Raw genomic sequence first — 15,095 nt, 5'->3', positions numbered from 1 at the left:
CCAGAGCTGAAGGGGTTGGATTATTAGGAGAGGTTGAGTAGACTGGGACTGTACTCGTTGGAATTTAGAAGGATGAGGGGGGATCTTATAGAAACATTTAAAATTATGAAGGGAATAGATAGGATAGATGCGGGCAGGTTGTTTCCACTGGCGGGTGACAGCAGAACTAGGGGGCATAGCCTCAAAATAAGGGGAAGTAGATTTAGGACTGAGTTTAGGAGGAACTTCTTCACCCAAAGGGTTGTGAATCTATGGAATTCCTTGCCCAGTGAAGCAGTTGAGGCTCCTTCATTACATGTTTTTAAGGTAAAGATAGATAGTTTTTTGAAGAATAAAGGGATTAAGGGTTATGGTGTTCGGGCCGGAAAGTGGAGCTGAGTCCACAAAAGATCAGCCATGATCTAACTGAATGGCGGAGCAGGCTCGAGGGGCCAGATGGCCTACTCCTGCTCCTAGTTCTTATGTTCTTATGTTCTTATGGACATCTGCGTCAGTAGGGTCCCGCAGGATTCAGTGTCGGGGCCCTTTCTGTTTGTGCCTTATATAAATGAGTTAGACTTGACTGTAGGAGGGCTGATCAGCGAGTCTGTGGGGTGATAAATAGTGTGGAGGATAGCTTTAGGTTACAGGAGGATATAGACAAGCTGGCCAGATGGGTTGGTCAGTGGCAAATGGAATTCAATCTTGAGAAGTGTGAGGTGATCCACTTGGGCAGGACAAACAAGACAATGGAATACATGCTGAAAGACAAGACCCTGGGAAGCATCAATGATCAATGGGAGCTTGGTGTGCATGTCCCTTAAGGTAGCAGGGCAGATGGATGAAGTGGTTAAGGCAGGATATGGTATTCTTGCCTTTATTAGCTGAGACATAGAGTTTAAGAGGTTATGCTGGAACAGTATAAAATGTTGGTTCGGCCAGAGCTAGAGATTGTGTCCACTTTTGGAATCCACAATATAGGAGGGATGTGATAACAGTGGCATGGGTGCAGAGGGGATTTACCAGGATGTTGCCTTGGCTGGAATGTTTTAGTTATGAAGAGAGATTGGATAGATTGGGGTTATTTTTTTTGGAATGAGGTGACTGAGGGCATATGAATGAGATGTAGCAAACTATGAAGGGCTTAGATAGATAAGACAGGAAAAAACGTTCCCCTTGGTGGAGTGATCAATGACCAGGGGGCACTGATTTAAGGTGAGGGTCAGGAGGTTTAGAGGGGATGTGAAAAAAATCTTTTTCACCCAGATGGTGGTGGGAGTCTGGAATTTGCTGCCTGAAAGGGCGGCAGAGGTAGAGACCTTCATAACATTTAAGAAATATTTAGATGTGCACTTGCGATCCCAAGGCATACAAGGTTATGGGTCAAGTGCTGGAAAATGGGATTGGAATAGTTAGGTGGTTGGTTTTGACCAGCACAAACTCAATGGGCCGAAGGGCCTTTTCTGTGCTATGGGCCTCTGAGTCTAGATAAGCTGGCAAGAGCTCTGAACTGAGACAGACAGACTGTTTAACCACATGGTGGGTTCATTGATCTCGACTTTCAACTGGTAACGAGCCCAACTCTCTCAATCCTATAGTTCGACAAAATTTTACATTTGACATGATCATAAAAATACATCAATTTTAATTTTAAAGAACACCCACACATGCAGAAATAAATCAATCCAGAATTGATTTTTAAAAAACCTTTTCTCTCTCCTGACATTTTTTTTAAATGTAAGAAAACTTCCACCTTAAACAGGGGTGGGGATAGGAAACACAGCTTTGCTGGCAGCTATGAAGGACATGAAACACTTCACAATATTTTTTTGTTGGCACGAGTCTTTGGTCAAATTACAGCCAAATTGTCTGGAAGTAATCTGAGACCTTGGAGAAATCATCTGCTGTTTCCTTAAGGGAATACAAAAAATCACTTTCTGCCTTTGTCATTGCGCAAAATAAATATTTTTGTGCTCAAGGCCAAGTTACCTGACTGAAATATTTAAGAACTCACTTGCTAATCGGGTATATTAATAAAACAAATTAGTTCAAATAATCCATCTTCTGTACACAAAGCAAGGTGGTTGAAAATCAATGGCCCATTCAGCAACCTCCCGCGGGATCTTCCATGCTGTGGTGAAATTATCAGAGTTTAAGTTAGGTCTTGCTGTATCCAGGTTCCTTGTTACTGTCAATTGTATAGGATGGTACCTTTCTCCAAACCAGATGGAAATGGTCTGGTAAGTGACTCCCAGGCGGGAGGTTTTCTGATCTTTGTCTTAGCAGAACAGTATCTGCCCTTGTCCATTCTCCCCATGTCTGCATGGCTTTCGTCCCCACAACCCAAAAAGATGTGCATGCTAGGTGGATTGGCCACGCTAAATTGCCCCTTAATTGGAAAAATGAATTGGGTACTCTAAATTTGTATTAAAAAAATATTTTATCAGGAGCTAAACAAGATATAGCATTCTATAAGACCATAAGACATAAGGACAGAATCCATCGAGTCTGCTCCACCATTCAATAATAACTGATAGGTTTCTCATCCCCATTCTCCTGCCTTCTCCCCATAACTCCCGATCCCCTTATTAATCAAGAACCTATCTATCTCTGTCTTGAAGACACTCAGTGATTTGGCCTCCACAGCCTTCTGCGGCAAAGTGTTCCACAGATTCACCAGCCTCTGTCTGAAGAAATTCCTCCTCATCTCAGTTTTACAAGATCGTCCCTTTAGTCTGAGGCTGTGACCTCAGATTCTAGTTTTTCGTAGCAGTGGAAAAATCCTCACCACGTCAACTCTATTTACGCCTCTCAGTATCCTGTAAATTTTCACGTCCACTCTTATCTACGCCTCTCAGTATCCCATAAATTTCAATAAGATTCCCGCAACATTCTTCTAAACTCCAATGAGTACAGACCCAGAGTCCTCAACATATGAGCTTCTCATATGACAAGTCCTTAATTCCGGGGATCATTCTTGTGAAGCTCCTCTGGAACCTCTCCAAGGCCAGCATATCCTTCCTTAGATATGGGCCCAAAATGCTCACAATATTCCAAATGGTGTCTGACCAGAGCCTTATGCACCCTCAGAAGTACATCCCTTCTCTTGTAATCTAGCCCTTTCGACATGAATGCGAACATTGCATTTGCCTTCGTAACTGCTGACTGACCTTGCATGTTTTTTTTAATTTCAAGGACCAATTCTTTTTTTCTTCCAATTAAGGGGCAATTTATCATGGCCAATCCAACTAGCCTGCACATCTTTGGGTTGTAGGGACGAGACCCATGCAGGCACGAGGGAATGCGCAAACTCCACATAAACAGTGACCCGGTGCCGAGATCGAATCTGGGTCCTGGGCGCAGTGCTAACCACTACGCTACCGTGACGCCCCTGAACCTGCATGTTAACCTTAAGATAACCTTAAACTGGGACTCCTAAGCCTCTTTGGGCTTTTGATTTCCTAAGGCTTTTCCCATTAGGACCGCACGGCATCTTCAGGCAAAGCGAAGGGTGGAGGGGTTTGCCTCCTCATCAACTCCTCCTGGTGCTTGGATGTGGTGACCCTGGCGACCTACTGCTCCCCAGACCTGGAATACTTGGCCGTAAAGTGCCGCCCATACTATCTTCCACGTGAGTTCACTTCAGCCATTATCACAGCGGTCTACATCCCACCCCAGGCAGAAGTGAGGAAGGCGCTGGATGAACTGAACACAGTCATAAACAACTATGAAACAGAACACCCGGAGGCCTTGTTCATTGTGGCCGGAGACTTCAACAAAGCCAACCTCAAGAGTGTACTGCCAAAATTCCACCAGCATATCTCCTGTCCCACCAGGGGCGACAACACTCTTGACCACTGCCACTCAAAAATCAAGGGCGCCGACCATTCCATCCCCCGACCGCACTTTGGGAAATCAGACTGTGCTCCTTCTCCCAGATTACAAGCAGAAACTCAAGCGGGAGAATCCAGCTAAGAAGGTTGTGCAGTGCTGGTCCGAGGAGACAGAAGAGCTCTTACGTGACTGCTTAGAGACAGTGGATTGGTCCATATTTAAGAACTCAGCGACTAACTTAAATGAGTATGTCACCACCGTCACAGACTTCATCAGGAAATGTGTGGACGACTGCGTGCCATAGAAAGCAGTACGTACATTCCCCAACTGGAAACCATGGCTCAACTGCGAGATTGACTCCCTACTGAAGGACAGATCTGAGGCGTTCAAGGCAGACGACCCTGACCTATACAAGAAATCCAGGTACAACCTCCGCAAAGCCATCCGAGATGCCAAGAGAGAATATCAAACTAAGCTAGAGTCACAGACAGACTCTCGGCGGTTGTGGCAAGGACTAAATAACATAACGGGCTACAAAGCGAAGCCGAGCAGTATCTCTGGCAGCAGCGCACCCCTCCCCGATGAACTTAATGCATTCTATGCTCGGTTTGAGCAGGCAACCAACAATCCGCTGTCGAGTGCCCCAGCAGCCAATAATTCACCCATACCCACCATCACAGTTTCCGAAGTCAGATCGGCCTTCCTGAAAGTGAACCCACGGAAGGCGATGGGCCCAGACGGGATCCCTGGTCGTGCACTCGGAGCCTGCGCATACCAGCTGGCAGAGGTATTCACAGACATCTTTAACCTATCCCGACTCCACTCCGAGGTCCCCACCTGCTTCAAGAAGACCACCATCATACCGGTACCAAAGAAGAACCAGGCAACATGCTTCAATGACAACCACCCGGTGGCCCTGACGTCAGTTGTAATGAAGTGCTTCGAGAGGCTGATCATGAAGCGCATCACCTCCATACTCCCGGAACGCCTTGACCCACTTCAATTCGCATACCGTCACAACCGGTCCACATCAGACGCCATTTCCCTGGCCCTACACTCATCCCTAGAGCATCTCGAAAACAAGGACTCCTACATCAGACTCCTATTTATTGACTACAGCTCCGTTTCGACACCATAATCCCAGCCAAGCTCATATTAAAGCTCCAAAACCTAGGACTTGGCTCTCCACTCTGCAACTGGATCCTTGACTTTCTGACCAACAGACCACAGTCAGTAAGAATGAACACCAACACCTCCTCCATAATAGTCCTCAATACCGGTGCCCCGCAAGGCTGCGTACTTAGCCCCCTACTCTACTCCCTGTACACACACAACTGCATGGCAAAACTTGGTTCCAATTCCATCTACAAGTTTGCTGACGATACGACCATAGTGGGCCGGTTCTCGAATAACGACGAGTTCGAATACAGGAGGGAGATAGAGAACCTAGTGGAGTGGTGTAACGACAACAATCTCTCCCTCAATGCCAGCAAAACTAAAGAGCTGGTCATCGACTTTAGGAAGCAAAGTACTGTACACACCCCTGTCAGCATCAACGGAGCCGAGGTGGAGATGGTTAGCAGTTTCAAATTCCTAGGGGTGCACATCACCAAAAATCTATCCTGGCCCACTCACGTCGACGCTATCACCAAGAAAGCACAACAGCGCCTATACTTCCTCAGGAAACTAAGGAAATTCGGCATGTCCACATTAACCCTTACCAACTTTTACAGATGCACTATAGAAAGCATCCTATCGGGCTGCATCACAGCCTGGTATGGCAACTGCTCGGCCCAGGACCGCAAGAAACTTCAGAGAGTCGTGAATACCGCCCAGTCCATCACACAAACCTGCCTCCCATCCATTGATTCCATCTACACCTCCCGCTGCCGGGGGAAAGCGGGCAGCATAATCAAGGATCCCTCCCACCCGGCTTACTCACTTTTCCAACTTCTTCCATCGGGCAGGAGATTCAGAAGTCTGAGAACACGCACGAACAGACTCAAAAACAGCTTCTTCCCCACTGTCACCAGACTCCTAAATGGCCCTCTTACTGACTGACCTCATTAACACTACACCCTGTATGCTTCAACCGATGCCAATGCTTATGTAGTTACATTGTATATCTTGTGTTGCCCTGTTATGTATTCTCATGTATTTTCTTGAATTTTGTTTAATTCCCTTTTCTTCCATGTACTGAATAATCTGTTGAGCTGCTTGCAGAAAAATACTTTTCACTGTACCTCGGTACACGTGACAATAAACAAATCCAATCCAATCCAATTTTAAAAATAGCCTATGCCACCATTCTTCCTCCCAAGTCAGTTTACTCTGATTTGGCCCCCTCATGTTGTGATTGAATAACTTTTTAAAATATTTCCATAGCTATTGTGAAAATGTCAGTTTTTGATATTCACATATTGACGAAAAACATAATAGTGCACCTGATTAATTAATCATCACATTGAATTTGCAAGCAATTGCTCCACCTGATCCAGGGAATGCAGAAAAACATTTTCTGTTAGTGCCCAGACAAGAGCTGATAAGGTAATTGCAAAGCAAACATCAAAGCTTCAATAATTTAATCACCATCCAAGCTGAAGAGCCCCCTAACAATAATGTACATGTATTTAAAAAAAAATGCAAACTTGGATTATTTCTTTCTGGTAGTTCCCTGCTGCTTGAATTTTTAGATTTTTTTGTCATTACATTTTGGTTATTGCTCTTCTATTTCATCAACATTTTTATCGAGGTGACACCAGGAACCATTATGTGTCAATTTTTAAGTTCGCTAGACAATAATGATTTGAAGTAAAACAACAAATAATGTAATGTTGCTCAATATCGTCCACAGAAAACAATCATACTGAAACATTATTGATCCAATTTTCTCTCCTCTCCTAAAAACACTAAGCCAACTCCACAGGTACTAGTTACCCTCCAGTACCTGGCTCAAATGGTCACTACTCATGCACGACCTGAGAAAATTATTGTCCACAGGCTCTTTGATCGTGGGAGGGCAGCATCACATTCAAGCCTGGGCATGTGCCAATCTAGTGCCCATGCGTGTACACATACGCATTGTATAGCTTATCTCAGTTTGACCTACACTAGGCAGCGACACGGAAGCCATTTGTTCCCAATGTTTCTTCTTAGCTGGATGAATGCACACCCATTGCAGCAATCCAGAACTTTCTGTGCAGGGGACAAACAGAATGAACAGCAGTCTCTTAAGCTGTGCACACAAATAGTCAACAAGCAGGCTACATACAAAGGGAAATTAGAGGAAACATTACCTGACACTTCGCTATTAAGACCTTGGCCGAGATCAGCATGGGAAATTCCATCTAGGGAATAGCTATCTATTTGTTTCACAGCAGACAATGCTCCTATCAAATAGTCTATTAGTTGAACTTAACATGTGCTATTTTTATAATTCAAGTGTTCCAATAATTGAGAATAATTTTTAATATTTGTACAATGTGTTCCTGGAAAAATATAATGAAAGGATTAATTTTTAACATAAAATATAGAAATTATTGCTCCTGTGTATCCATTTTAATTTTATTTGCACAGTATAATAAGATTCAGCTGGAGATAACTTTAAGTCCTATATTTCACAAATTTGATCTGCTTGGTTACCAAAATGAAATGGAGAAACTGTCCTGGAGTGTTATTTAAAAATCACCGGGGCTAAATTCGACAGGCTCTGAAAATGGGTGCAGGGCTCACAATGAGCGATTACCCTGTCTACATTCAATGTGATGCAGGCAGTCTACCAACTACATCCTTCTTGATTCTGGTTTGAAGCCAGAACTACCTGCATCATGTAGCTGTATGCCTAAGCAGGGAGCCCAGAAGAAGCTAAAGCAAACTGGCCTGATTTAACCACAATCTCTTAACAAGGGGCTAAGCTGTGGCTAGAGCAGGGGGTAGCAGTGCTTGTACAATACACACTGGCATGGATAATGACTAAATAAGTACACAACATGGCAGTGATGTGTTTCAAGGTTATTGGATGGTGCACTGAAGCCTTTTGTGGAGCAAGTGCAAACAATGAGAGAAGTGTGGAATCCATAGGGGTCCAGGAAACCCTTCAGACATACATTTAGAAGGCAGTAGACCAGAGAGTGGTGGTGTTAAATGGCAGGAGTCAAGTCCCATGTATCTGAATGTAGTGCCACAATGTGTTCAAGTGGTCAAGGTCAGTGAATTCAGCTTCAAATGACAGATCCCTCTAACTGTACCACTAGCCTTAAACACGGCCAATGCCCCAAACCCTCTATCACTCACCTATCAATAACTTTGATCAATTATCACTCATACCTAACATTCATAGCTTCACCTCACTCACACACACTTCATAATGTTGTAAACCTAACACCCACATTTCTCAACAGATTTGCACACACTGTCAGCTATTCATTGACGACCAACACATCACCCATACACATTGCACCACACTCACTGACACACTTCCCTCACTCTTCAAGGACAAGTTGGCACACAACTGGTGACAGCAGGAGCCAGCCAGAGAGGACATGCACATCTGTATTTCCATATCTCCATGGAAGAACTGTAGTCATCACAGGAGTGATCACTGCTGAGACCATGCCCAGCAGCAGGGCTGAAACCATAGAAAAAATGGTAAATTTGAATTTACATCTATTTAGGTCAGATTTCTCAGTGAACATACTGTCAATGATGGAAGAAAAGTTTTATCACTGGGATTGTGTGCAGATTTGTTTGCTTGATACTGGATGTTCAGGTGCAGGTTCAGGTGCACAGAGTATTCTGGTATGACTTTAAATGATAAAGATTTTTGGTACGTTTCCGATAACTAATCTCTCAGGAAACTGACAGTTTGACAAGAATGATCTAAATTGCAGACTGTGACAAGCCACTGATCTGTGCAGCTTTGGATTTTACTGAGTCATGGAGGAAGTGATAGATTTTCTTTCCAGCTGATCAAATAGTTCAATAGTATTCAATTTGCAGGAAAATAAAAAAGTTACCGATGCAATTCAATTTTTTTTTGACTATTTTGCTTCTAAGAAATCATCACAATATACAGCTTTTGGGGACCACCCCCCCCCCCCCCCCCACCCCCCTCCGCACCACCGACACATCAATTCTGAACGGCTTCCATCTCCAGAAAACCCATAGACTACCCTATTAAGACAAACTTGATTTCCTCCAATCTTAGGAACTACACCAGGTCACTCACCTACATCCCCGGTTTCGGTGGCTCCGAGTCCCTCCACTCCAGCAAAATCCATCTCCGGGCTGCCAGGGAGGCAAAGACCAGAACATCGGCCTCTCTCGCCCCGTGGACTCCCGGGTCGTCCGACACACCAGAACCCCTTAAGTTTCGGACAACCCCAAAACATGTGAACATAGTTCGCAGGCCAGTGGTGCACCGTCCACACCCATCCTACACCCCTTCAAAGAACCTGCTCATCCTAGCCACTGTCATGTTCGTCCGAAGAACTACCTTAGACTGGATAAGGCTGAGCCTTGCACACAACGAGGACGCTTTCACCCTGCTCAGAGCCTCCTCCCACAACCCAGCCTCCATTTCACCCCCAGTTCCTCCTCACATTTGTGCTTAATGTCCCCTATCGGGCTCCCTCCCAGTCCATTAGCTCCTTTCAGATCTCGGACTCCTTGCCCTTCCCCACTCCTTTCCTCAATAACACCTTATTCTGCACTCCCAAGGGCGGTAAATCAGGAAACAATGGCATCTGCTTCCTCATAAAGATCAGGACCTGTAAATATCTGAACACATTCCCACTGGGCGGCTCATATTCCTCCTCCAGGTCCTCTAAACTCGCAAAGCTGCCCCCCCCAAACAGGTCCCCAAATTGCTCGGTCCCTGCCTCTCGCTACCCCCTAAAGCTCGCATCCAAGCCCCCCGGTGCAAATCTGTGATTGCCGCAAATCAGTGTCCACGCCGAGGCACCTTCTTACCACAGATGTAACAGCCATTACCCCACACATGCAATGCCGCCACTACCATAGAGCTCGTGACGTACTTGGCCGGTGAGAATGGCAGAGGCGCTGTCAACAATGCCCCTGAACTCGTATCCCTGCTTGAGGTCACCTCCATCCACCCCACGCCGACTCCTCCTCCACTACCCACTTCCTTATCATAGCAATGTTCACTGCCCAATAATAATTCATTATATATTGGCAAGGCCAGCTCACCCCTCCCTTGCCCCGTTCCAACAGCACCTTCTTAACCTATGTTGTTTTCACCACACACACAAACCCCAAGAGCAAAGTATTAGCTTTCCTGAAGAATGATTTTGGGACGAAGATCGGGAGGCTCTGAAAGACAAATAAGAGCCTCGGCAGCACTGTCATCTTCCCTGTCTGCATCCATCCGGCCAGCGTTAGCAGCAGCTTGGCCTAACCTCTTGAAATCCCCCTCATCTGTCCCACCAACCGTGCCAAGTTCAACTTGTGCAGCTGCTCCCATTCCCGCACCACCTGGATACCCAAATATCTGAAGCTCGCTCCCACCACCCGAAACGGCAACTCACCCAACCTCCTCTCCTGCCCCCTGGCCTCGATCGAACACTTCACTCTTCCCCATGTTTAGCTTATATCCAGAAAACTGGCTAAACTCCTCCAAAATACTCATAAGTCCCCTGATGCCTCCCAGTGGGTCTGAGATATAAAGCAATAGGCCATCCGCACCTAGCGAGACCCTGTGCTCGACACCCCACCTCGCACAATTCCTCTCCAACTCCTTGACACTCTAAGCACTATTGCCAATGGCTCTATTGCCAAGGCAAAAAAGCAACGGGGAAAGTGGACACCCCTGTCTTATTCTACAGTGTAGCCCAAAGTACCCATGCTCACCTAATTTGTCCGCACGCTCACTACCAGAACGCTATACAACAATCGGACCCAGTTTACAAACACCTGACCGAACCTGAACCACCCTAACACTTCCCACAAATACTTCCATACCACCAGATCAAAATCCTTCTCCGCATCCATTCCTACTGCCACTTGCACGTTCTGTCCCTCTGTGGGCATCATTATCACGTTTAGTAGTCTCCTAACATTCGCCGACAATTGCCCCCTCTTTACCAACCCTGTCTGATCTTCACCTATCACCCCCGGCACAAAGTCTTCAGTTCGCGAGGCCAGGATCTTTGCCAGCAACTTGGTGTCCACATTTAGCAATATATTGGGTGATAGGAAGAAATTCTGTTCATGACCCATCTTCCTTTGCTCCCAGGAGTGGTATATAATATAAGTGTTTTCACATTCGTCCACTCATCCCTTTCTGCTGCTAACTGTAAAGCTATTCCTGTGTCTTGTTCTAGTTTATTCCATTTTACTCCACTAAAATATTAACATGGCACAAAAAAGTCAAAGTTAATCACAGCAAGGAGATAATGTAAAAATAAACCAGGATGAGAATATAAAATCCAAGCCTTGCCATTATGTTTCACAGGTAAAGAAATATTTTTCAATCAGCAAATTTGCACTAAGCTGTATGGATCTGTTTCATGCAATGAAATTATTTCACCATGTCTTACCTTCAGAAAATTGAAATGAATATGAAAGCTTTGTCCTTCTCCTTCAACTTGCCAAACCCATATTTTACCATTAAGTTCAGTAGTGGACAGACTGTACCGTTCCAGAGTGAAGGTGCAATGCAGGTTTCTTTGACAGCCATTCCAAATGTGATAAAATGGAATTTCCTAAATGAAAAATGAAGTAAGGCAGGTATTACTCTTTGAGTTTAGTTAGCAATTGCCATTATCAAGTGCAATTGGGAATGGACAATAAATGTTGGTCCAGTTAGTGACGCCCATAAATAAATAAACATAGAAATATTTATTATTCAACAATCCAAGTACAATCATGGAATCATGGAATTACTGGGCTACGGGAATAGGTGCTCTTTCCAAGGGCGGTGCAGACTCGATGGGCCGAATGGCCTACTGCACTGTAAATTCTATGATTCTATGATCATATGAATAGTAAAGTATGGAAGGAGGCCATTTGATCTTTCGAGTCTCTGCCAGCTCTTTCAATGTTATTTCCCCATATTCTTTCCCCATATCTCTGGATTTTCTTTCCTCCTTCAAGTATTTATCCAACTCCCTTTTGAAGGCTTCTATTGAATCTGGTTCCAAAGCTTTCCAGTGCAGAACAATGGGCTCAATCTAAGGGAGCTTTCCTCAGAGTCACTGAAGCATATGAACATGGAGGAAGCTCCGGCCACTGAATCTCTCGGAAATCCAAATTACTTTAGAGGCCAGCGAGTAAACATTTTAAATAGAACCTACTTTTCTGATCTATTACTATTTGTTTCAAGCTAAAGTTAATTTGTTCTTGCTTCAAGATATGCTCATGGCATTCAGAAATTCAGCATATATTTTTGATGATTTTTAAAAATAGAAGCATTTTAAAGACTACTTTGGTGAATACACAGAAATTTCATTTTCTGGGCAAAAATGTCATTTTCAGTCATTTGAAAAAGATTAAATATAACAGAATGAAAGGACAAATAATAACTCAATTCAGGCATCGTAAATGGAAAAAGTAGATTGTTCATTTTACAGTCACTTCTTCCGCACTTATGTTGTCCTTTTGAAAGCCCTCCTTTCACCTGGATGCGTGCGGAACGGTAACAGCACTCAAGAAGACGACAAACAGCATCCAAGACAAATCAGTCGACTTGATTGGCACTCCATTCCACCACCTTCAACATCACTCCCTCCACTGTTAGCACTGGTGACAGTATTGTGTACCATCCCCAAGGTGCACTGCAGCACTTCTCCAAGGGTTCTTCAACAGCACTTTCCAAACTCGTAATGTCTATTACCTAGAAGGACTAGGGTAGCAGACGCATAAGGACAGCGTGTCCTCCAAGTTTCCCATCAAGATACAAACCGTTCTGATGTGGAAATATATTGCCATTTCTTCATCCTCGCTGTGTCAAAATCTTGGGACATCCTACTTAGCAGGACCTCCAGTGTACGGATTTAAGCAGTTCAAGAAGGCAGCTCATCACACCTTTTCAAGGGCATTTGGGTATGGGCAATAAATGCTAACCCAGCCAGCAATGCTCCATCCTTTTTATTCCTGTTGCAATGCTGTTAGGGATGGAGTTCAAGGATTTTGACCCAGTCACAGTGAAGGATGGGTGACATAGTTCCAAATCAGGATGGTGTGTGGGTTGGAGGCGAACTTGTGGGATGTGGGATGTACCCATATATCTGCTGCACTTTTCCTTTAAGGTGATGGAGGTTGTGGGTTTGGCAGGTGCTTTTGAAGGCACCTTGTTTAGTTACTGCAATGCATCTTCTGGATGGCACTTCTGCCACATTCATTAGTGGTGGATGGTGAGAATGTTGAAGGTGATAGATGGGCTGTTAATCAAGAGGGCTGCTTTGTTCTGGATGGTGTCAAGTTTCTTGAATGTTATTGGAGCTGTACTCACACACGCAAGTGGACAGTAATCTATCACACTCCTGACCTGAGCCTTGTAGATGATGCACTGGCTTCTGGGTCAAGAGGTAATTTTCCTTTACTTCTTTTAAAAAAAATAAATTTAGAGTAGCTAATTCTTCCCAATTAAGGGGCAATTTATTATGGCCAATCCATTTGGGTTTGTGGGGGTGAAACCCACGCTGACACGAGGAGAATGTGCAAACTCCACACGGACAGTGACCCAAGGTCGGGATCAAATGTGGGACCTTGGCGGCGAGAGGCAGCAGTGCTAACCACTGCACAACCTTGCTGCCCTGGGCTAAGAGGTAATTTACTCAACACAGAATTCACAGCCTTTGACTTACTCTTGTAGCCACAGGATTTGCATGGCTGGTCCAGTTCAGATTCTAGTCAAAGGTTACCCAGGATATTGACAGTTGGGGATTGAGTAATGGTAATGCCATTGAATTCCAAGAGAAAATTCTCTCATGATGGTACATGTGTGGCATGAATGCTACATGCCATTTTATCAGCCCAAGCCTGAATATTGTGCAGCTCTTGCTGCAAATGGACATGGACTGCTTCAGAATCTGAGGATGTTGTGCAATCATCCATGAACATCCTTACATGACAAACTTAATGACAGAGTTAAGGTAATTGATTAAGCAGCTGAAATTGGTTGGCACTAGGCCTGAGAAACACCTGTAGCAGCGTCCCATGGCTGAGATGAATTTTTGACATTCTTTCATGGGATGTGGGCATTGCTGGATGGGCCAGCATTTATTGCTTATCCCTAATTGCCGTTGAATCAATCATATTGGTCTGGAGTCACATGTAATCCAGGCCATGTAAGGACGGCAGGTTTCCTTCCCTAAAGGGAATCAGGTGATTTTTTTTAACCACAATCGACAGTGATTTCATGGTCATCATTAGACTTTTAATTCCAGATTTCTATTCATATTACACCATTTGCTGTAGTGGGATTGGAACCTGGGCTCCCAGGATCACTAGTCCAGTGACAATACCACTACACCACTGTCTCCCCTTGACAACCAGAACCACCTTCCTTTTGTGCTAACTATGACTAACCAGTGGAGAGCTTTTCTCCAGAGTCCCATTAACTTCAGGTTTTCTAAAGCTTCTTGGTGCCACAATCACCAAAGCCTGCCTTGACGTCAAGGGCAGTCACTCATACTTCACCTCTTGAGTTCAGCTCTTTTGTCCATGTATGGACTAAGACTCTCGTCAGGTCAGAAGCTGAGTGGCCCTGGCAGAACCCAAACTGACCATCAGTGAACCGGTTATTGCTGAGTAAGTGTCGCTTGATATCATGGCTAACGATACCTTCCTTCACGTTGCTACCTTCCATCACTTTGCTAATGATCGAGTTGTCAACTGATGGTGTAGTATTGGCTGGATTAGATTTACAATACGTTTTCTGGACAGACATAGCCAGGCAATTTTCCACTCTGCTGGGTAGTTGCCAGTGTTGTAACTGTACTAAAACAGCTTGGCTAGGGGTATGGCAGGTTCTGGAGCACTGGGCGGGATTTACCAACCACCCGCCGCATGTTTTCGGTGGTGGCGGCGGCCCACCAGCTAGATCTACCAATCCCGCCATTGTGAACGGGTTTTCCTGGTGACAGTACCCATCATCACCAGGAAACCCGTGCCCTGGCATGGGACCTGAACTTCCCGTGGCATGAACAGCTGGTAAATCCTGCCCGCAAATGTTGAGTTCTATTGCGGAATGTTGTCAAGGCACAAAGCCTTTGCAATATGTATCTAGTGCATTCAGCCGTTGCTTGATATCACTTGGAGTG

General features: G+C 44.8%; 1 protein-coding gene across 1 annotated transcript in view; it reads right to left on the bottom strand.

The window, feature by feature from the left end:
- The window catches only part of unc5a (unc-5 netrin receptor A), a 717,175-nt gene that overhangs the window by 25,353 nt on the left and 676,727 nt on the right, over positions 1 to 15,095 (bottom strand). Inside the window, exon 14 of the mRNA XM_038795643.1 lies at positions 11,370 to 11,534. Coding sequence (XP_038651571.1) covers positions 11,370 to 11,534 — 165 coding nt within the window. The remainder of the gene's footprint in view (positions 1 to 11,369; positions 11,535 to 15,095) is intronic.

Source organism: Scyliorhinus canicula, chromosome 4 (genome assembly GCF_902713615.1).
Source record: "Scyliorhinus canicula chromosome 4, sScyCan1.1, whole genome shotgun sequence".
Classification (NCBI taxonomy): Eukaryota; Metazoa; Chordata; class Chondrichthyes; order Carcharhiniformes; family Scyliorhinidae; genus Scyliorhinus; species Scyliorhinus canicula.
The sequence above is the reverse complement of the archived record's forward strand: the minus strand, read 5'-3'. Positions and strand labels throughout refer to the sequence as shown.